Raw genomic sequence first — 25,380 nt, forward strand, 5'->3', positions numbered from 1 at the left:
TGCCACAAGCGCAGTGTCGTCCGCAAACAACAGCTGGCTCACCTCCCACTTTTCTCCATTTTCTTTAACCATCTCCAATCCCCGACACACGACTCTTGCATTTATCTCTCGCACCACCCCATCCGTGTACAAGTTGAACAGTCAGGGTGACATAACGCATCCTTGACGAAGTCCCATCTTTACCTCGAACCACTCACTCTCTCCATTCCCAATCCTGACACAAGCTCTACTATTCTCATAAAAACTCTTGACAGCTCCCAGAAGCTTTCCTCCTATCCCGTATATCTGCATAACCTCCCACAGTGCCTTTCTGTCTACCCTATCATAAGCCTTTTCCAGATCCATAAAAACCCAAAAAACATCCTTCCCCTTTCCTATAGCTTTCTCACATATCTGTCTTACCACAAAGATCTGATCTACACAACCTCTACCTGTCCTAAATCCACACTGTTCCTCACCAATTACTCCTTCTGTTCCTCTCCTAATCCTCTCAACCAAGATCCTCCCATAACCCTTCCCAACTACACTCAACAAGCTAATCCCTCTGAAACTACTACATTCACACTTGTCCCCTTTTCCCTTGTAAAGAGGAACTATACAGGCACTCCTCCAGTCCTCCGGCACTCTACCCTCTCTCCAACAAATATTAAATAACCTCACCAACCAGTCCACCATCACTGTACCTCCCTTTTTCAGACATTCCGCATGGCATCCATCCAGACCAGGTGCCTTACCTGCTTTCATCATCTTAACAACTGCCTTCACCTCATCCTTCCTTATTTCTCCTCCATTCTCCTCATTCATCACTTTCATTTTCTTCGCACTTCCCACTGCAGCAATCTTTCCTTCCCTATCCTCCTTCACATTTAGCAACTCCCTAAAATACTCTACCTACCTTCCTTCTCTTCCATTATTATCTCTCCATCTGTACTTTTTACCTTTTCTTCTCTACTTGATTCGCCTCTTCTTCCTCTCTTGATTTATTTCCAAAACATTTTTATTACTTTAAAAAATTCTGTAATATTCTTACGCCATTTCACATCTGCTCTCCTCTTTGCAACCTTTACCTTTCGCTTTACTTCTCTTTTCTTTTCTTTGTACCTCTCATATGACTCCCTCGTCCTATTTTGTAACCAATCTGTGAAAGCTCGCTTCTTCTCTTCTACAACCTTTTTTGTTTCCTCATCCCACCATTCACTACCCTTTCTTCTATTTCCCCCTGTCCTTCTTGTTCCACACACCATCCTTGCACACTTTATGACTCCCTCCTTGAACCATCCCCATTCCTCCTCCACACCCAGCTCTACTCTACCCTTTACTCCCTCCCACTCCTCCTTCAGCTTCTTTCCGTACTCCTTCTCCTTTTCCTTCTCATTCAAAGAGTTCACTCTAAGAACCTCCCTACCTTTTGTCCCTTTCCTCTTCCTCCATCTATCCTCCACTTTCAACTTACCTTCCACCAAAAAATGATCTGATATTCCTCCACCCTCTCCCCTTAGCACATGTACATCCTTAACTCTTCCTATCATAATCCTATTTACCACTACATAATCCATTAGCGCTCTATTTACCACCCTTCCCTCCACCACCCTCTCCCATGTGTACTTATGCTTGACTTTCTTCCGAAACACTGTATTTGCTATCATCAACTCTCTTTCTAGACACATTTCCACCATCAACTCTCCACTACGATTCTTTCCTGGAACTCCACATTTCCCAACCACTCCATCGATTGGACCATTTCCCACCCTAGCATTAAGATCTCCCAGTACTATCACATTGACATTTCTTCCCAAATCCTCTATGCACTCATTTAGATCTATCCAAAAGGCCTCCCTTTCTTCTACACTCTTCTCACTGCCAGGCCCATATGCACTTACAAAGACCCACATCTCCTTCCCCAGTTTCACCTTCATCCACATTATCCTTGAGGAAACCTCCTTCCACTCCACTTAACTTACTATAATAGCCACCCCTTCCCTCCCTCGCCCTCTCTTCACTCCTGATAACCTCCCACTTACACTCCCAAACTTACACTCACCCTTCCCTTTCAACTTAGTTTCACTCAAAGCCAACACATCCATCTTTCTTCTCACAAACATACTACCTATCTCTTCCCTTTTACTCTCATCTGTACCACATCCACGCACATTAAAAGACCCAAACCTTAGGGTGCTGGTCCGAGGCTTTCCAGCCCCTCTTATTCCATTTTTTTTTTTTTTTTTTTTTTTTTTTTTTTTTTTAAAGGAATTTCCCCTGTGGGGCTACAAGGAGAAGGATGCCTAGTCCCAATCCCCGTCCCTTTCTTCTCGCCTCTTACGATCCAAGTGGGAATACTTGGTGGCAGTATTCTTTTCCCCCACCACAGGGAATTCCCCCATCACAGAAAAGAAATACTCAGAGAAATGGTACAGGACAGCAACAAGGGGTTGGAGGACAGCATAACGGAGGGACAGTCGTAGTATAAAAGTGTCATCATTTCTCTATGAACAGAGTTTTTCCTCTATCATAGACAAAATGATGTGTGGCTCTGGTCCGTAGGGGCGCCCCATATAGACCCTAAAGTATCAACTGCATGCTACTTTGCCACAATAACAAGCAGCCAATACTCCAGACGGGTATATATATATATATATATATATATATATATATATATATATATATATATATGTATATATATATATATATGTATATGTATGTATATATATGTATATATGTATGTATATATATATATATATGTATGTATATATATATATATGTATATATATATATGTATATATATTATTATTTATGAATACCAAGTTGATGTTGAATTGTTTGAGAATATTAGGCAGACCAATTAATTTCTCACTGTAAGGAAGAACCAAAAGGTTCTTTTTGTCAAATACTTTTCTTACGTGTGAGGTGTTATGGAAAGTTTTGTAAGCCATTTTATGAGAAGTGTTTACTAAGTGCTTTGGATATTTTAATTCAGAAGCTATGCTATATATCTTCCTCAGCTCATCATCCAAAAATTCCAGGCTACATATCCTGTAAGCTCTAAGGAACATAGAACTAAAGACAGAAAGTTTTGTCTTCTGATGATGAGCCGAGTAAAAGTGGACATATGATGCGACATTAGTAGGTTTTCTATTAACGTCATATTCAAATTGTTTACCATTTCGATGAATTAAAATATCCAAAAATGGCAACTTATTCTCTATTTCTATTTCAAAAGTAAATTTGATTGAAGGGACCATACCATTTAGTTTTTCAAGAAATAAATCTAAGTTACGATTAACTGGCCAAAGACACAAGATATCAACAACATATATTTTCCACACAACTTGTTAGGGAAGAATCCTAGGTAGTCGTTTCATCTCAAAGAATTCCATGTACAAGTTACTAAGTACTGGGGACAGAGGATTTCCCATTGCCATACCAAATTTTTGTACATAGAATTCACCATTAAAAACAAATTTACAATTTACAATACACAACTTAATAAGTTCAATTATGGTTTTAGCTGGAAGTGGCAAGTCATGTTTTGATAATAATTCTTCTTCAAGATATACCAATAAGTCAATTACGGGGACACGGGTGAAGAACGAGGTTATATAAAAACTAACTAGTTTAAAATCATAACTGATTTCTAGATTATTCAAATAATTAATAAAATCAGCATTATTTGTGACGTGGGAAGAAGATATAGTACCCACTAAAGGACTCAAAATAGTAACAAGCCATTTGGACAAATTGTAAGTGACGGATCCTGTGGAACTGATGATAGGTCTAACTGGATAACCAGGTTTGTGGGTCTTAATCAATCCATACATGTAGGGCAAGGAAGGGGACAACGAAGAAAAATGTTTTATCAGATGTTCATGCCCTTTCAGAATCTTTTTAACATTGCGATTAAACTCACTGTTTACAGATTCAAGCGGGTTTTTAGTAAGTTTTGTATATGTTTCACAATCTCCCAATAATGTTCCCATTTTTTCGATGTAATCTAATTTATTAAGAATGACAATGCAATTACTTTTATCAGCTCTAGTGATGTGTAACTGTTCATCTCTTTTTAACTCACGGTAAGACTTAAAAAACCTTTTAGGACAATTTGGAATACCGGGTGCTGATAAAGAAGCATATACAAAACCCTTGCTGATGTTGATATTTTGAGTAGAGACTTCACCAAATTTTTCTAACATAGTCAACTTCGTGTTGAGTTGCTGCGAAACTAAGACCATATCCTAAAGCACATTTTGTAGCACTATTTAGAGGTCTATCAGATAAATTTATAACAAAATTAGGGTTGGCATGCTTGGACCAATCACTGTCTTTAATCAATAGAGACAGTTTATGTTAAGTTTCTCACTAAGAACGTTACACGAATGTCTTAATTTACTATAACAATAATCAAGTAGTCTACTGTATGTTTCCAATTTTCTGGGATAGCTCTTTGAAAATTATTTCTTAAAGATTTAGTCATATTAAAAGATTCACGAACTTCAATTCTGGTAATATCAATATGCTTTTGTAAGATTATGCGGTGAAATTCTTCAAAGGGTTTATCACACATCCTCAACAATCGATTGTTCAAAATCGATTTAGGCACAACCTGTTCTTGTAGGCAATTTTTCAAGAAATGAAGACGGAGTTTAGTCTTGTGCGATTTGATGAGTGAAGAACAAAACGATGAGACGACAGGAGAAAGTCCAGGTGAGTAGTTGTAGAAATCCATGAAGTGGCGCGTGGTATCCATATTTTGCAGTAATTCACAAGGCACACGTGAAAATAATATGCAGAAAAAACCACTGGGAAATAAGAAGCTTAGTCCGAACGTTTTCGTCTATTTAAGACATTATCAAGGAATACACAGTTACAGAGACAAAGGTGGATATATATACATAAAGTAAAAGACAAGCTAGGAACATGGGAAGTACACACAAGATGCTTCACAATCAGGTAGAGCCGATGTTTACATATACGGACGTTTGGTCCATGACGTTACGTCACCCCCGCTTAGTAGCACTTGGAGAAGTTCTTACAATTTTATCAATAACAAAATCATCAAGTTTAAATAATCCTAAACTTAAATTGATATTATTGTCAAAGGTTTGTTTAATATGACTGGATTCGATGATGTTTCTTTCTAATAAGGATCTACAAGAAATTATTACATTCGAATTATCCCAGTCAATAGGATGATTGTGGTCTCTTACATGGACAAAAAGGCCACTGGAACTTTGCCCACTCCTTACACTATATTTGTGCTGATTTATCCTAGTTTTTAAGTCTTTACCAGTTTGGCCGATATAAAATTTGTTACATTTAAGGCATGGAATAGAGTAAACACAACCCTCGTTTGCTTCAGGTGAATTTTTAATGAGCTTACTTTTTATAGTATTATTTTTGAAAACCAAGTTGATGTTGAATTGTTTGAGAATATTAGGCAGACCAATTAATTTCTCACTGTAACTTAGATTTATTTATTTCTTGAAAAACTAAATGGTATGGTCCCTTCAATCAAATTTACTTTTGAAATAGAAATAGAGAATAAGTTGCCATTTTTGGATATTTTAATTCATCGAAATGGTAAACAATTTAAATATGACGTTTATAGAAAACCTACTAATGTCGCATCATATGTCCACTTTTACTCGGCTCATCATCAGAAGACAAAACTTTCTGTCTTTAGTTCTATGTTCCTTAGAGCTTACAGGATATGTAGCCTGGAATTTTTGGATGATGAGCTGAGGAAGATATATAGCATAGCTTCTGAATTAAAATATCCAAAGCACTTAGTAAACACTTCTCATAAAATGGCTTACAAAACTTTCCATAACACCTCACACGTAAGAAAAGTATTTGACAAAAAGAACCTTTTGGTTCTTCCTTACAGTGAGAAATTAATTGGTCTGCCTAATATTCTCAAATATATATATATATATATATATATATATATATATATATATATATATGTGTATATATATATATACATATATATATATTATGTATATTATGTGTATATATATGTATGTATATATATATATATTTATATATATATATATATATATATATATGCAGACACATGCGCACACACACAAACACATACATGCACGCACACACACGCACACAGACACATGCACACACACACACACACACATACACACGCCCACATACACACATGCACAAGCATACACACATGCACACACACATGCACGCACACATACACATGTACACACATACACATGTACACACACATGCACACACACATACACACACATGCATGCATACATGTACATGTATGTATGCACACACACACATACATGCATGCAGGCATGCAAATACACACACGTACACACGCGCACGCGCGCACATGCACTCACGTATGACTAGTGGCGCGGTCGGTAGAGTTCCCTGCTGTCACTACGGAGGTCCGGGTTCGAATTCCGGCCAGGGCTAAATTATTTCAGCATCGCTACGCTGCGATTCGTTACTCCAGCTCTCGTGGGCAGGGAGATGGGGGTGTGTATGCGTGTAAGGTCACAGCATTACCCATAGATTGGTCATATATGAGCTCTGAGCTCTCTTCCGGGAGCGAAATAGCTGTCGATCACAAGTCCAACACGTGATCCAAGACCATGGTGAATCACATACTCACACACAGACACACACACACACACACACACACACACACACTAATACATAAAAAATCACGTCTTTTCGTGATATGCTTTCCTAGGCCGTGAACTTTGGAATCGACAAAGAGGGAGCTTAGAAAGTTATTTTCATTTGTAACAGAATGGCAAATGAGAGGACTGGTGATATAATTAAAACCACAGCAAACAACCAGAGTGCATACTTCGCCGACAGTATTTTTGTATTTTTATATGTTGATCTTGGATGACACCGAGAGATTGGTTAATTTCTGCAACATATGCATTTTGCATTGACTAACAGATAGATGTCCAACCATTGAGGTGTCACCTATCAGCACAAAGCACGATTGGCGTCGAACTTTAGAAACTGGATGCGCACAACGTAATTTTTTGGTTTCCCTTCCTCAGACGTGGCGCTTCCTAGCCTGGGTCCTCGTCACCCTGTACAACTTCCTCACGGGCGCCTTCAGCGCCATCTCGACGTCCTTGTCCATCGAGAACTTCGCCGACCCGAAGAACCGCGTCGTGGTCATCACCGGCTGCGACAGCGGGATTGGCCACGCCCTTGCCCTGGCTTGCCACTCCTGGGGTTTTACTGTCTTGGCCACCTGCGTCAACCTGGACAGTCCTGGAGCCCTCAGCCTCCGAAATCTTGGCGACGAGAGGATGGTGGTCGCCAACCTAGACCTCAGGAGCGACTTCGAGCATTGGGGTCTCCTGGAAGTCGTCCAGGAACTCGAGGACCGAGGGCACTGTGAGTCGTCGACACTTGTTGCTACTCCTGGCTCTGTTATCCTAATTTATTTCTTTTTCGCTGTCCCAATTTCACCCTACTCCCCTCGTGCACTATCGTCATAAGTACCATTGTAACAAACATCATTATTTGTCATCGGCCCTGTTTTCTCTCTCATTGTTTTTGTCCTTTGTCTTTATTGAATAATTCCCATCGTCATCATCGATGTCATTGCATCGTTTTGATTAGTAGCATCACTATGAAATTGCCATCACTGAAACGCAGTGCTTTTTGTTTGTCAAAGGCTCCCATGTAATTCACATCCATCATCACCCTTACTCTCAATGACCTCTCATCATTGTCCTCAGATTTCTTCGTCTTATTTTTTCAATGCTATGGTGTATAATCCCATTCTTGTTTATGTGTGGCTACAGAGTCCTCTTGAACTGTTATTCATCTTTTGATAATATAAAGTTATCTACATCTGGTCTATACCTATAAGACTTCAATTCGCAATTAGAAGATCCACTTCTATATATATTTAGACTTTCGTCTATCTATCTATCTATCTATCTATCTATCACAAGGCTTCTCCTATATAGCCTAAGAGGTAAACCTTTATGGAGACATTCAAAAGCCTGCCAACCTAGGTCCAAGATCTTATGAACCATGATAACGATAGCGGTAATGGTGATGATAACGGTAATGTTAGGGATGATAATAACAACGTCATCATCAACAACAACAACAACAACTCTTGTGTCAAAGACGAGATGACTGGACTGGGAATGGGGCACTACGCAGGGGTAAGCCAGATTTGAGTGCAGCTTGGACCTGATCGGAAGCATAATGTAAGAGGCATTGCAGAAGTCAATATCCTCGCAAAAAATAGATAGATAAATAGACTGAATAATTAATCAATCCATCTATCTATCTACATACCAAGGGTTTTACTCCTTAACTGGAGTATATTTCTTTTGCATCCTCATTCCCTGTCAGTCTGCCTCACATACAATCACTCACATCTTTACAACTTGTTCAGCAGCGACAGAACACACAGACGTAATATATCTGGGGTGGAGGACTTCAGACAGTAGCCCGAGAGAACTATAATTAGTTTCCACCTTAAGAAAAAAAAAAAAATTGCGAGGGATGCAAGTCAGGCACAATTAAGATGGGTATAGTAGTTGTTCATAGCCAACTGAAAGCAAATGAAAATGTCACAAGACGTGACTTTGCCCATATTAAAGATGGCCTCTACCAGAAACAGTGCCTCCACTTTTACTCCCTCATACTGGGGTTCAGCCCTGTAGTCTGACATTCGGTCCCCGGCCCGGGACAAGGACCTCAAACAGAGATCTATGAGTGTCTATCGTCGACATTATAGATGTTGCAAGGTTCTTAAAGACACAAATTAGCTGACTGCGAAGTTTGTAGCGTTGGGTATCTTTACTCCGGGTCTTTTGTTCCAATTTTAAGTTTAGCCCTTCATCCTGAATCAAACTACCCTTCTGTGGAGGGCCTTGTTAGTTTATTTCTGCTTCTTCGTTTACCACATATGAATTTCACAATTCATATGCATCATTTACAATTTCAAGTTTTTGATTATAGTGCCTCTCAAGTAAAAACGTCCTTAACCTTTTTTTAACTTGTTTTGTTCCCGTGATATTCTTTAAAACCAGCTAGGAGCATGTTGTATAATCGTGATGCACAAATTACAAAGTACTGCCTTTGATCATTTTAAGTGAACTTAGGTCAAACATTAATATTACATCGTAGATTTATATACCAGTAGTTCCAATCTGGGATTTCTGGACTTCTTGAGGGTCTAGGACAGTGGTTCTCAAACTTTTTCGTGAGCGACCCTATTTGGAACAAATTAATCCTTCACGATCCAGAGTAAAGTAAAAGAAAGAAAATGTACAGTGAAATATACACTTTTTTTTGAAAAAAAAAATAATGTGCACAGCTTTTCATTCACAAAACTAAACTAGTGGAATATGTGTGACCTGTGTGTCATACTGTGTTGCTGCCCCTAAGTTCCATCTTCCTTTCGTGTTTCTTTTACTTAGTCTCTCATTTTCTACTTTCCTTCCACCACTGCCCCTATTACGTACGATTGTCACTTTAGAATTTGCATATTGCACAATCAGGCTTCTACTTCTCATTATATTTTCTGTATAGGATACAGCACATCACATATGTTCTTTTAGTATCATATTATATATAGGAAAGGGAGAATTAAACGGTGGAAACTTTTCTTGATTTTCTTCGCGAATTCTACCACAACTTGGTTCTCTTAGGTACACCAAGGGACTTCCATCGAGAACACTCAAATTAGGTCCTATGTCAGTTCTGTAATGACGTCGTGATTTCTTTAGTCCAATGATCTTTAACTTCTTATTTAAGAACTTCCTCTAAGGGCGTGATCTTACAATCGTAAACCACTTGAATTTTCTGCTCCTCCACCCTTTTTCCAATCGGATCCGCCGTTACAAGTCCGCATGCAATATCTTTTACTTAAGCAATCTCGATCACTGCACACTCACTTAGGTTACATCAGAAAAGCAAAACACGTCGTACAGCAATGAAATCGGGTCCCCAGGCATTTGTTTATAAACACAACACTGAGAGCGAAGTTATATAAATCTTCGCCTTTTCGCCTTCGGCTGTTTATAAACTTCTTAACCCATAAAATACAACCCTCGCCTTCAAACTGTTGTTTACCAAACAGCTGATCCAGTGAAAATGAAACTCTCACTACCTACCCCTCTTTCTACCTCACTTGTGTAACTATATCTACTAGCCCCTTACAGAATCCATGGCACTGTTTTTCTTTCACAAAGAAGAATTCAATTAAGTTGTTGAAATACACTTAAAGCGTAAGAATTCTCCTGTGTCCCTGCAACCCATCAAAATTGATCTCGCGACTCAACTTTGGGTTGCGACGCATAGTTTGAGGGCCACTGGTCTAGAGCAATGCCCAAGAAGTTTACAAAAATGGATATCACACGATCTTATTCAATGTTGGTTTGGTCCTTGGGAAGATAAGAAACAGCATTACATAAAGGGTCCATGAGGAACAGGTTTCCTCTGCCATGCACCAACAACGTCTGATATCTTCCTCTGTATCTCCCAGACATCTGGTGCCTGGTGAACAACGCCGGGGTCATGACATACGCCATGTTCGAGTGGATGCAACCACAGCACGTCAAGGCCCAGCTCGAGGTCAACATCATGGGTACCCTCCTGGTCACTCGCGCCCTTCTACCGCGCCTGCGCAGGAGTAAAGGTAAGTCGAGTCCGTCAAAATATATCCTTCCTACATATTTCACTGTGTTATGTGAGAATAGTTCAGATAGAATAAATGCATAAGTATAAATGGACCATGGTGGATGACCGAAAGAGCATTAATAGATTATGTAGTGGTGTCCAAGTGTATAATTGGAATAGTTCTGGACTTAGATGTCTTAAGGCGAGAGAGCGATGATCGTCTGGCTAAAGAATAAAAATTGATATAAAGTAATGAGAGAAGGAGGGGAGGCAAAAAGGTGCTGGAAACGAGTTGAGTGTGAAGAGGGAAATGGGATGAATACTCAGGTAAAACTAAGAGATATATGGAATGTAGTGAAGAAGACGGGATACTAGAAGTAGAGAAAGAATGTGTTTCAAAGGAGGAAGTATTAATGTGCAAATATTGCGCGTGGGATGAGAAAAGTGGGTGGGAACAGAAGGTTATGTAATTAAAGAGGGAATGAAGTGGTGAGCGCAGTGGTGGTATAAAGGAGATGTACATAAAGGAATTGTTGAAAAGAAGAAGCGAAAAAGTATAAGAGAAGTATAGAGTTAAAAATAGTGGAAGCGAAGTACAAGGTGAAGAGACTAAGAAATGGGCGTATCCTAGGTGGAGTAGTGTTTAAGGATTGAAAAAGAAATAGAAATGAAAAGAGTGAGGGGAGGGGAGGAGGGTAGAGAAGATGAAGTAAAGGGAACAGATAAGCAGTTATGGTACAAAGGTTTGTGAGAGGGAGATAGGCGGAGTATTTCACGGAGTTATTAAATGCAGAGGAACGAAATATTCCATATAATTTACGCACAATTTTAATGATAATAGGGTGGTAGATGATTTTACCTAAATTCATATTAAGGAATTCCTTCCCTTATCTTAATCCTTCCGGAGTTAGGGTTTTCCTTCAATGACTGAAATCGCTTGTGTTAGCCAGACCAGGTAATTAAGACGACGACACTTCCGGACGAGTTCATCGATAGTGACTCAAGTTCCAGGAATTGGAGGATCCTTCAGCTAGTGAAAATCACTTGTCATTAACCTGAATAAATACATAAGGTGACCCTTGCCAACGGGTTAATGGTTAAGATTAAGTATGAGTGGTTGACCCCAGGTGATTTCATTCAGCTTAACAACCCGTTCTCCCCCCTCGAACACGCTGATAGCAAAGCTTTACACGTAATCAGCACTTATGTTTACTACTTGCATGGTTCACTTGATGCTTCACCTGTATGATATGGCAACAGCCTATTTGTGACTGTATAAATTAGAATCTGGCAGCCCCCCGAATCTTCCTCGGAGGTTGCTTATATTTGTAAACCAGAGAGAAAACTAAAACATTAAAGCAAAAACAACCTCTCTGAGTTTATCCCATGGACACGATGGTTCCTTCCGCTCAGTAGTAGACTTCAGAGAGTTAAATAAACTTACATTACCAGATCGACATCCCATCCCTCTCTTACAAGACATATTTCACTCCGTCGATGAAAACAACGTAGTGTTCACGACTTTGGACCTTATGTCGGGATATTTTCAGATCCCTCTTGTTCCAGAGTCTAGGCCTCTAACAGCCTTTAGCACACCCACAGGTCATTATCACTTCAAACGACTAGCCATGGGTCTCGTTTCTGTTCTTTCACTGTTCACACGACTTATGCACACAGTCCTTGCATGTCTTATAGGTCATTCAGTGTTTATGTACCTCGATGACGTGATTATCGCTCCCAAATCTGTTAGCGAACATTTACACACTCTACACACTCTTCTCACGACTAGCAAAAGTAGGTCTCAAACTGAAGCTTAAGAAGTGCCCCTTCCTTCAGAAGGAAATATGCATCCTAGGGCATCTTCTTCATTCACAAGAAATTTTAACTTCGCAGGACTAGGTCAGGGCAGTCATTGATTTCCCATGCCCTACTTCTGTGGAACATATACGTTCATTCTTTGGTCTATCAGAATTTTACAGGCGTTACATTCAAGGTTACGCTGGTGTAGCAGCACCATTATTCCAACATCATGTGTATGTATCTTCATGCAAAGATTCTGCAAAGGCCTTGTATTACTTCTTATCTCCCATGAGCATCAATCTCACTGTGGACAGTGAGTGGTAGCTGAGCCGAGCATCTGTTGCAAGATGCTTGAAAGCAATTGTCAGTCCTTTATATGACCAGTGTGCACACGCGCGCACGCACGCATATGGAGTGAAGATGACTCTAATGTCTCCAACCAACTCTCAAGGGACCCGCTATTGTCCTGGGACCTGTCTCGGATTTTCATCACAAGGGACATTCCCATTGTCTCCAGTGACCAGTAAGACAGGCGTTCGGGCGACGCCCGAACACCTACGAGGACAATAGACACTTCTCCTTTACGTCGATTGCCAACCTTTCCAGATCAATTTTCATCACCATTTTATTTCTTATCACATATGTTTGTTGCATGTCTCTATCCTTTGTAAATTATTATGTAGGCATATTCCGTGCATGGATACTGAGAGTCCAGATGCCGTCCATGTATTGCACATAGTAGATTAAGGAAATAATGTATGATATGGCAACAGCCTACTTGTACCTGTATAAATTAGAATCTTGCAACCCCCTAGTCTTCCTCGGAGGTTGCTTTTGTTTGTAAACCAGAGAGAAGACTGCAACATTAAAGCGAAGACAACCTCTCCGAGTTTATTTCAATGAACCAGTACGTAAATGTAGATCCCAACTACAAATCTACACATCCAACGCGCTCAGAAACAAATCCCTTGTAACATACAAGTATGTTACTTTGACTAGGTGACGTAGGGAGAGAATGAAGTTCAGATTGGCTTGTGCTCTTTATTCTGGTTAAGATACGTGCGTCGGCCTAAGGACGGACGTAGCGTAGTCCCCGAAGTGAGACACCGACCGTGAAGGTCTAATGACGCACTACAAGTACAGAGGAGGACTGACTAACTGGCCTATCTGCTCTGAACAGGCAGTATATAAGTGATGACTGACCCGACGCTATGACCAGATCCGACCTAATTGCGGTCCTTTTCCTGGAAGGGGGGACCTTCCTGATCACCAGCGTCAGGTCCTAGTGCCATCCAAGTCCCGATCGCATACCTGTGTGGTATACTTGTGGGGTACAAGTACACCACACCCTTACCATACCTTCCTACCACATGCACACTCTACCTTACATTATATCCTTTCATTTGTGTGATAGAGGAAAATACGCCAGTAGCTGTTTTGCTTTTACGCCAAAGAGAGGTAGTCGACTTTAAGCGACATGACGTCACGACGCTATGACAATGTCATGACAACCACTGCCTTGCATCTCGCAGGCTAACATCATCGACAACCTGGCAAGCAGGAAACAATTTACCCCATTATTGCAATGATGTTTCCCAATACTAATAATAGCTGTTTCGGGTTTTATTGACTGGAGATCTGCAGCCCCACATTAACTACCTGACCAAGAATACTTTGTTCATGATCTTTTTTGAGCAAAAGGACCAGATGATCCTGTGAGCCTAACGTCGGAGAAAAACATCTCCTCTCCACTCGTCTTCAAATAGTATCAACACCATCATCTCCATCTGGAGGCGCAGCCCAAAGGTGCAGGCATTCGGTCTCCGGACCTGCCCCCAAGTTCTTTTTTTAACAACTTCAGTCATCTTCTTTTCACCTCTTCACACAAGAAGAGATGAAATGAGCAACTGTTCCTCTCCTACTCCTTTGCCTCCTCTATGTAACAGTTATATTTGTGAACATAGCTATGCGACTTTTGTTTATTACCACGCGGAGGAGTCACCCTTGTAAGCTTTATTGTTTCAGACGCCAGACGTGGATGGCTCTCGATCAGCCATCAGTTGAATCATTATGAAACCTCTCTTATTCTGCTTTTCGCAAGACGATTTTATTCAGTTCAGGGAAAATGTCCAACCGCCAGAGAACCGCTTTCCACTGAATGAAAATGCCAGAATTAAATATCTGAAGTTCGTCATCATGATGATGGAGAGCAGGAAGACGATGAGAAGAGGCTGAAATGTTTGATAGTGGAACGATAAGCAGACCAAGAGTCAGATAAGCGATTTGTCGATGTCAAAGTAGGTGATTGGAAGCACCCAAGTAAGCACAAGACTTACCTACTACAGGCATTAAGAAATTAACGTGTCAGCAGAGAGAGAAAGAAAATAACTAGCACTACCACAGCTGAATAAGATCACCTGGCGGCAGCCAGATAGAATATGTAGAAGAACAACAGCCACCGCATCTTAATCAAGATGGGTCTTAAACGCTGGGTGTTTCCTTCGTTAGAATAATACAAGGAGGATTCACCCCATCTACGGGTTAATAAGGTGCCCTGCAGTATGTGTGTATGATTACTAGAGCCCATTTTTCAACTATATATTAACTACTTGTCGTCTTTTTACGTGCTATATTCCTACTCAAACCTCTTTGATACTTCCGTAGATACGTTTGTATATTCTTTTCCAAACCATCTTTATCACGAGGTCATGAATATCTGTAAAGACTTTGTTGGTGAAAATCTGACGGTCAACAGGGTAGATTTTAGTTTTAGCTACCCTTTAACAGAACATCGGTCGTCATAACCTCGGCATTTGCAACTTGTGTCTCTAGGAAAATTTCACAGACTACCACTAGATGGCAGGTCGGCTCTGCACTTGCCCACAGGGCGGCGATTTTCGTCTAGTGCCCACTCGAGAGACGCCTTCCAATGTCCTACTCTTTGTAATTGAACAACGATGACAATGGGTTCTGGAAACTAAGTATAAGCCAAGGCTGTGGCCAGTATTTAAGGTCGGACAAAACAAATATATCCAATGGCGTATTAGTTGGGTTTGCACCTACCATTGGTCGGTCCACAACAATGGAACCCACCTGGAGGAGTAATTGCATGCACATTTAGCCGTCTATAACCTGTCGTTTACTTAGTTTACTTAGTAAAATCTAGAGGGTCTTCCTCAAAGTTATGGTGGTTCACTTCTTCTACCAGTCGTTATAGGGGTTCTTCCGGCTGGTGAGCATATGATGGTGATAAGGTTGAAGCATATCTTGGACTTTATTTCTCTTGAAATAGTTAATGCTCCTTCTAAAAGGATATGAACTCTTTACTCGGCTAGTGCCCGCCACAGGACACACCTGTTGTTTTGGACTACTCTAATGCGATTATGACACCGACAGAGCTGCTTATGAAGTGTATTATTGGTCCACACGACTCCGTGACCAGGAATATTAACAGTCCTCGCCTGAATTCCACAACGTGGTTGAGGGTTGATTCCTGGTTCGAGATGAGTCACACTGATAAACACGGTATAGTAATATCGAAGGATGTAGCAAAGATCGATCACATCCTAGTTAATACTCGTTGGAGGATCCAGCAGAACTGGACAGTTTACCAGAATGCTGAGTTTTTTGGGACCGATCACAAACTTGTGATTGAAACACTTTGCTGCGTGTAAAGTCCAGGAGAATACAGCGATGTAATCCACCTGGCTTTCATCAGGAGAAATTCAGAGGTGATGCGTGTGCGCAGGGGTATGTGGCGGCCGTCTTTAATCGATTCGAAGTACTTGGCACCCTTGAGAAACCTGGAGAACTGTGAAATATCCTTAAACTCGATACCATGAAATCTGCCGAGGAGTGAATTGAAGAGCGCACAAGGTCGGGAAGTGGTGTGGCGTTGTGTGATACATTGTTAAATGCAAAGATAGGCCGTGTCATCAGATTGACTGGAGACAGGGACCAATCAAGCGAACTAGGTATGTCTTTGAAATTGTGTGGAATGCTGAGGGCGCTTTCATTGCAAATTTCCTCAGACCTACTTATTAAGTCCTGAAGAAACTCCTCTCTAAATCTGTGACGCAGGTGAGTACTGTCTTAATAATTTATGTTCAACTAGTGTCAGACATGGATGGGTGGAGAGTTTGCTGGGCTGAGTACTTTGAGCATTTGTACATAACTAGCCCTCCGAGTAGCCAGCGTCTCCTGGCTGGTTTTCGAATGACTTTTAACGAGCCAGCAATAGATGGAGGGGTGGAAATTCGTCTGACATCTGCAACGTCAGTATAGAGTTGTCGAAAGTCAGGGGTAGGGCCATGACCCGTGGGTTGCATGCGATGCTGCCTGCCGTTTGGCACACCGGTACTATTTCTTCTGACTGGAAAAACTTGTCCTTATATGTGTGTCTGTGAGTCATGGACACTGTATGTAGACATGACGAGGAGACTCGAAGTCTGTTGTACCAAGTGCCTTCGTAGAATTATGAGGTGTCACAGGTATGACTTTTTATCAAACCAGCGACTACTACGTGAAATTCAAAGCGTGTTCCCAATATAAATCGTGGACGTAAGCTATATGGCCATGTGCCACACTTCTGTGATGTTGATCTCATTTACAGGGTTATCTTCACAAAAGACAATCCTCAGCAAAGGAGACGAAAAGAACATCCATAGAACTCATAGCTGGAGGATGTCGAACAATCCTCCCAAGAGGTGTTTGGAATAGGAATTCTGGCTCCACTGGAGATTGATTGCTTGGGAAAGTCGTGGGGAATGGCGTTGATGTACAAAGTAACACACCCCGAGAGCGTATGCTCACCACTGATAATAATGAGAATTAGTACAGCTTATGTCCCCATTTCAATCACTGAAACTGAATCTACCTTCTTCTTCTTTTTTTCAGGACGCATAGTGAACGTGTCCTCCCCACAGGGTCTACTTGCGTCGCCCAACATGGCCGTCTACTGCGCCTCCAAGTGGGGCCTGGAGGGATTCGTCCACGCCCTAAGGAGAGAAGTCACCCACCAAAATGTAAACATCTCCATCGTCAGGCCTTGTAAGTTAATTTCACTCTCTCTACCTCTCCATCTCTTTCTTTCTTTCACACAAGTGCACATATATAAACACCATATTTCCTTCCCTCCATCATCATCACATTTCCTCCTCCATAGGTCAGCTCCCACACCGGACTAACATACTTCGGACGAACGCGAATCAACTGCGGGAGATGAAGGAGAGCCTGGACACCGAGGGGGCCGAGCTTTATGGCGATGTACTGACGGGTCTCATCGATGGCTTCGGCCAAGCCTACCCACCAGTTCACCTCCTGGACCACTTCCCTGACCCGCATTTGTACGATGCCTTCAAGTAAGTGAAGTGAAGTCGCTGTGTAGACCATGAGACATGTACTGAGACCTTGGTGTGTAGAAACAGGGAAAAGAATGTTTAATCAACAAAAGTGCCGCTAAATTATATCTGCACACACACACACACACACACATACACACACACACACACACACACACACACACATACAAATACACACACTAAACACTGGTATCTTAGTTGAGATATTCGAATTTTTTGCGTAGAGTGACATCGTGGCCCTCTTAGAATTATATTTCTGGCTGTCCCCTTGTGTATGTACGTATGTATTTATGTATGTATGTATGTACGAGGGAGCTTCAAAAAGTTCGTGGAAAAAGTCCATAACTAAAAATTATATGGAAGGAATTTGATTTTATCGCACCTGTACATTCTTGTACCAACGTGTTATAACAAGTTCAAACATGAACCCATAAATGCAGGTAATGACGCATCGCCGACAGTTGGAAATCTGACACCATTTATGCAACATGGAATCCACCAAAATCGAGGCCAGGAATAACATTAAATTCATGGTGAAAGTCGGTTGGGAGAATATGCAAATCATTGACGCTCTGAAACAAGTTTATGGTGACAGTGCCTCAAAGAAATCAACAACCTACAAATGGATAAGTCGGTTCAGAAGTGGAAGAAACGAAATTGAAGATGAGCCCTGCAGTTGCAGGCCATCAACGTCAGTTTATGAGGAAAAACATTGATGCTGTCCGCGACATGACTGAAAAGAATAGACGAATAACTACTGAATCAGTAGCAGATGCACTCAACAAATCCGTGGGTTCTGCACACACAATTATGTTAGAGAGTTTGGGGTTAAGCAAGCTTTTCGCTCGATGGATCCCTAGGTTGTTGCACCCAGATCTGCAGCAAACAAGGGCAGATCTTTCATCGGAAAATTTAATCAATTGGGATGAAGACTCTGAAGCTTTTCTGCAGAGAATTGTGACAGGGAATGAATCATGGCTCTACCAGTACAATCTCGAGGATAAAATTCAATCAAAGCAGTGGCTGCCCCGGGGTGGAAGTGGACCAGTCAAAGCAAAATTTGAGCGTTCAAGAGGAAAGGTCATGGCCAATGTCTTCTGGGATGTAGAAGAGATTTTGCTGGTTGACTTCCTCGAGAACAAGAAAACAATTACATCTACTTATTAAGAATGCGTTTTGAGAAAACTGTTCAAAAATGTCTCGGAAAAATGCCCTGGAATCCTGCATCAACGCGTCCTCTTCACCATGACAATGCACGCGCTCACAGTGCTCGGCAGACAAGAGCTGTGCTACGTGAATTTCGATGGGAAATCATCCGACATACCCCTTACAGACCCGATTTAGCCCCATTCGACTTCTTTTTATTTCCAAACTTAGGAAAATAATGGAAAGATACCAATTTTCCATCATTTGAAAATGTAAAAAGAGCTCCTTTGACATGTTTTAGATCACATGATCCTCAGTTCTACTCAGACTTAAAGGTTGGTATTAACGTTTGTAGAAGTGTATTGTATTGACCTTAATGGAACATATGTTGAAAAATCAGCATCATAAATGAAAAAAAAAATTCATACTGTCCTTTTTCCACGAAGTTTTTGAATCCCCCTCGTATGTATGTATGTACGTATGAAAGCACGTATGTATGTATGTATGTATGTTCGTGTGTATGTGCGTATGTATGAGCCGATGACGACGACGTATGTATACACGATTGTATGCATGCATGCATGTATATATGTATGTATTTAAAAGATTGTTTGAGACAAATGAGAGAGTGACGGGTGGGGAAGGGTAAACGAAGATGGGCTAAGAATACGTTTATTGTCCTAAAGTTTCGGTCTCTATGACCTTCTTCGGAGGACTCGCTACAATACATCATGATCACAAAATTTATACCTGTAGTGGGAGAAACTCGTCAAGCTTCGAGTGTCAGGTTTTTTTTTTCCAGAGCGTTAATTATAAAGAGACCAGCTGCTTTGGAAAGGCATATAAACGCTCTATTGCTGTTGTTTACTTAGGTGTTTATATGTACAGCTTCGAACATTGTAATAACCTACCTGATTGGAACAAAGTCGAGATTTTACATGAGGGATTACCAAAGAAAATGGGAAAGAGTGGAAGCTGCACATATAAACATCCAAGTAAACAACAGCGATAGAGAAGGGTTTGTATACCTTTCCAAAGTAGCTAGTCTCTTAATAATCAACGCTCTGGAAAAACCTGACACTCGAAGCTTGACAAGTTCCTCCCACTACAAGTATAAAATTTGTGATCATGATGTATTGTAGCCCATTAATTGACAGGCTACAAGCATACACAAACAACTCAAACCCAACCTGGGGTAAAGCAGGAAAGCTCAGGCCTTACCTGGGGCTAAACAGGAACGCGCTCTACACGCGGGAAGTGAACTCTACTCACTTCACGTAAGATACACACACACCTCTCACGAACATAGCCACGACCCACGCACAAACATCTACACTTACTTTTTCTTCGACTACAATTCGCTTCCTTTCTAATTTTCTCTTATACTACATCTTCTCATTTCAGTTTACTTCTCACTAAAGGTTTTCCGTTTTTCCACCTTTCTCTACTACTATGCTTACTACCATTTCCTGAACTTTTGGTGATTTTAATCCCGGCGTCGGCGCCGTCGTCCGAGTTCCCTGTCCATTTCTCCCGAGCCACGACCACCAGCAGCCCCTGAACGCTCGCTTAATCGCCCGGTGGCAATAGCCCTCTATTAGACTACTATATTTTCATTTTCTTACAGACATTCTTCCCCTCCCACAAAAACCGATCCCGCGCAAGCGGGTGGTCTTTCCTAGGAATTCAGAATTCAGAATTCAGTCCTCCGAAGAAGGTCATAGTGACCGAAACGTTAGGACAATAAATGTATTCTTGGCCCATCTTCGTTTACCCTTCCCTACCTATCACTCGTATGTATGTATGTATGTATGTATGTATGTATGTATGTATGATATGTATGTATACATGTATGTATATACATGTACATATGTACAGTTCCCATAGCAACTTGTAAATCAAAGGTCTACTACCAAATGCTTAAATGAAAACTTGGAATCCGAAGCCACAGTTCATCGCAAATATCAACCGTATTTCCTCCGAGCATAAAATCCATATAAGGAGATGCATTCTGTTGTCTCGTTTCCCCTCATTTTCGTCTTTTGTGGTGAAATTTCAAGGTGTGTGTCAGTTTGCAAAGCTGTAGTTCAACTTTGCGCTTCCCCCATATAAGTATCATGTCTGAAAATTGCAATAATTCTAAACTTAATGAGTTATCTTTAACAGCTCTAGATTTTTATAATATTATCTTCTTGTGTGTTTCTCCCAGAACCTTGGACGAGCAATAAATGCACAGTAAATGCATATATAAATATATACTTCATGTACATAATGATGATTATTCTTTATCAACGACCAAGATATCTTATTGCTGAGTGACCAAAGACTCGTTAAAGTCCCACCCACATCCACGACTCCCATGACGAGACGTGACGACGACATGACGTCAGCTCTAACGGATGAGGAATCTTTCTTCCTTCAGGTCCGCCATTCGGAGTAAGAGGCCCAAGATGGAGTACACAGCCGCGCCCTTCCACGTCAGTCTGCTCCTCCGATTAATGAATGTCCTGCCCAGTTTGATTGTTGACTGGGCGGTGGGATGCAACTTGCATATCGCAATAGTCAAAATGGCCGGGGAATACTAATGGAACCAGGACCGAATCAGTCAGGTTTTTTCAGTGAATAAATAATAGCCACCTTTTTTTTTCTCTCTCTCTCTCTCCTTTTTTTCCAAAAATTTGCGCCCCCACATAATGATGAGAATTAATTGATTTTCTGGATACCCAATAGTAATTCCATCCCAAAGAGAGGAATAGTGTGTGTGTGTGTGTGTGTGTGTGTGTGTATTCATTTACCTAGTTGTATTTTGCGGGAAGGGGAGCTACGCTCGCGGTATCCCGTCTTCATATCTCGTTTTATCTGGACTATTTTTAAATTCGTGTGTGTGTGTGTGTGTGTGTGTGAGTGCGTGTGTGTGTGTGAGTGCGTGTGTGTGTGTCTGTGTATGTGTTTGTGATTCACCATGGTCTTACATCACGTGTTGGACTCGTGATCGACAGCTCATATACGATCGATCTATGGGTAATGCTGTGACCTTACACGCCCACACACACCAAACTCCCCGCCCACGAGTTGGAATAAAGACTTGCAGCGCAGCGATACTAAGTGTGTGTGTGTGTGCGTGCGTGCGTGTGTGTGTGTGTGTGTGTGTGTTTATTGTGATAAGTAAAGTCCTAGGCGGAGTTCCATTACTGTGGTCTTGGAACATGTGTTAGGCTATTGATCGACATGTATTATAGTCCAGGGTGAGAGTTCAGAGTTCGTATTTAGCCTGTTCTATCGGTAATGCTATGATCTTACGCGCACCACACACTCTTCTCTTGCTCAGAGGAGACAGTAATGGCTTGTAGATAGTTAATGGAATTGTTCACGCACTTGCCGGGGCATAAACTCGTCTCTGCAGCGTACTGGACCGCAACGCTAACCACTATACCAGCAAGTATGAATGTATGAATGTATTTGTATGTATATGTATGCATATATGTATGAATGTATGCATATATGTATGTATGCATGTCTGTATGTATATATGTATGTATGTGTATGTATATATGTATGTATATATATGTATGCATGTATATATGTATGTATGTATGTATGTATGCATGTATGTATGTGTATGTATGTATGTATGCATGTATGTATGTATGTACCCTGTATGTATGTACGAGTATCTACGTATGTCTGTATGCAGGTACCTACATGTGTATGTATGTATGCATACATGTATCTACATGTGTATGTATGTGTGTGTGTGTATATGTATGTATATATATATATATATATATATGTGTGTGTGTGTGTCTGTGTGTGTGTGTGTGTGTGTGTTTTAGATAACGTAGATATTGTAGTACGAGTAAAATACAACTTAAATCCACTCTCAGAGAAAAATAAACTGAGATAGAGAGTAAACCGTATATTTCGACCACTGATTGTGGTCCTCTTCAGCAGATACCTACTGTACATAGAGTGGGAAACAAGAAGATATATACAGAGGGAAATTACACTAAAAGGGAACTAGGGGAGCCTCAGGTCACATGCCACGGATGTGGTCGGACATTTTGTTCCTTAGAGATGAATTTGTTTACTGCCAAGCTGGTGATAGAATCTGGTGACCATTGACTTTTGGATGTGTTAAAATTTGGAGGATGTTTGATGAATGAAGATTCAGCAACTTTTCTTTTGAAACTACAATGTGATTTATATACTATGGCTGCATTCTTCCAATCTATTCGGTGATCTGACAGAATCGGATGGAGGAATACAGCTGAGTTTTATTGTCCGTATTTTACAGGGTAAATGAGCATAAAAAAATTTATATATGCAAGGTGAACCCACGGGATTCTCTTCATCCGAGTCGTCAATGTTTTGTTTCGGGTCAGCCTCCCTGCGGTAACGACGAACTCCTCCGACGGTGGATCGAGCGTGAAGCAACAGATTCTACGCTTCCCGAAGAAAGCACGGCAAGGGGACTTCGTCGGGGAGAGGCTGGAGGGGCGGGGTTCCTCTTGTGAAGTCGTCGATAGATTAACCAGATCTGACGTCGTTGTCGTCGATAACTTTATCCTTACTCTTTTTGTCTTCAAATTTCTTTCAAGGGTAACGAACACAGACCATGAAAATTTCATAACCACAATTCCTGATCTAGGTGTCATTGACAATAAAGACATCCTTAAGAATTTGGATATTTCCCTCAGCTGAATAAAACCACCAAGCTGAAAACCAGAAAGACTACGTAAAGTAAAACAATCTGTCTTCGTTTCTAAGAATTTCAACGAATGTTTTGCCCCGTCATCGTTGCAGTGAAACCATAGCGGACCAGTATCACGAGGGCGGGAAAAGATGCCCTTAACACATTTATTTATATAAAGCCTTTGGGAGGCCATGTTGTCAGGTCGGAGGAATTTTCTTTTTCAGTTTTGTTTTATTCATACTTTCTCACTGGCCACGCTGATGAGCTTACCAGCTGCTGTATGTACCAAGCTTTGCGTGTTTTGTACAGTAGGCCCACACCATTTTTGTTTACTTTAATCGTTATACCAGCGCTAGTCGTCAGTTCGACGGAAATAATAATAAAAAAGAGAGGAATTTCGCCGTTTTTATTTCGGGTTTTCCAACGTCAGCAGGCCCGTGACCTAATGAAAAAAAAAGTTTGGCCTTGTCACGTGTATGACTCCAATGATAGAGGCTCTGTATGTCTTACGCCAGGAAGCAACCAATTGCTCGGACGTGAAGGGGACGAGGATCTCACCGGCCACTGCAGGAATCGACTACGGGAACGTAACAAGTGAAGCAAGACACGGACATCATCACACCTGACCAAGTCGCCCAAAGGTTCTTTAAGTGGACAGAACTGAAAACGATTCATCTCTGTGAGCCCACCATGTCTTTTTCTTTCTTTCTTCCTTTCTTTCTTCTTATTTCTTCTTTCTATGACTTTAAAATAATGAAAAAATAATAACAGAAACTATCTTATTTAGCTTGAGGTAACCTTCGTTCAAAAAGAAGCTCCAAAGTCATTTCGATTGAGACTATTTCGAAGTCTTCAGCATCTTCTGACTCAGCTCCAGTCGATTCTATTCAGAAAAGGTGTGCGAGTGTGTGTGTGTGTATGTGTGTGTGTTGTGCGGGGCGAGCATGTGTGGGTGTGCGTACACATCTATTGTAGGCACTCATCACGTCACCTTCAGACTCTTTCCCAACCTTCTCTCCCTCCCTCCCTCTCCCACTCTCTCTCTCTCTCTTCGTTACTCCCTCCATTCTCTGCCCAGTACTTTCATTGTCATACCTAATCCTCAAAATCAATAATGAATAATCTACTATAATAAAGTAGAAGCTTCTGTTTGTCTGTTTGTTCACGAACTCCTCCTAGGGTTTTGCAGATAGACCCCCATAACCATATATATTCTGATACCCTATCACTCCAGGTACTTGGATAACTATATTTCATTTTAAAAAAAAATATTTTGGCTAGGGTTAAGGGTTAAAGGGGTATGGTGTGGTAACACGCCACTACTGTAGTGTCCCCTTAACACAATTGGCATTTTGTGACAAAAATTACTGTGATTAAACAAATCATTTTATGTGTTCATATCATTTATATTTGTAAAATTAATGTTGCCACAAACTGTAATAGGCTTTGTAAGGAGAAAGCATGTAAATGTAAAATTATTGTATAATTTTACCAAATATTTAAATATTGGTTATTTTTATTTTACTTTTTTGCGGGCGGTAATACAAACGATTTCAAAGTTAATAAAAAGTTGGTTTAATTCTTTTCTTACGGCCGTATATATTTTACGAGTATTTCCAAAGGGCGTCTTCCGCCTCAAATTGAGTTTTTTCTTTCTTAACATTTTATTTGTGTTACCTTTTCCATTGAGTTATATTGATACTTGTAACTTTTCTTCACAAATTCTATCAAAAT

General features: G+C 40.8%; 1 protein-coding gene across 2 annotated transcripts in view; it reads left to right on the forward strand.

Annotated features, from left to right (window-relative positions):
• The window catches only part of LOC143029113 (D-beta-hydroxybutyrate dehydrogenase, mitochondrial-like), a 27,196-nt gene extending 3,238 nt beyond the window's left edge, over positions 1–23,958 (forward strand). The window contains exons 2-7 of one of the 2 annotated variants that reach the window (XM_076191546.1): positions 7,050–7,395; positions 10,514–10,666; positions 17,344–17,496; positions 17,612–17,807; positions 21,376–21,557; positions 23,248–23,958. In XM_076191546.1, the coding sequence (XP_076047661.1) occupies positions 7,050–7,395; positions 10,514–10,666; positions 17,344–17,496; positions 17,612–17,807; positions 21,376–21,538 (1,011 nt within the window). In that variant the 3' untranslated portion in view covers positions 21,539–21,557; positions 23,248–23,958. Of the gene's footprint in view, positions 1–7,049; positions 7,396–10,513; positions 10,667–17,343; positions 17,497–17,611; positions 17,808–21,375; positions 21,715–23,247 lie in introns of those variants that run through there. The other variant, XM_076191545.1, reaches the window with a different exon arrangement.
• Positions 23,959–25,380: the final 1,422 nt, after the last annotated feature.

This window comes from Oratosquilla oratoria, chromosome 10 (assembly GCF_046742065.1).
Source record: "Oratosquilla oratoria isolate Oo_2021 chromosome 10, ASM4674206v1, whole genome shotgun sequence".
Taxonomy (NCBI): Eukaryota; Metazoa; Arthropoda; class Malacostraca; order Stomatopoda; family Squillidae; genus Oratosquilla; species Oratosquilla oratoria.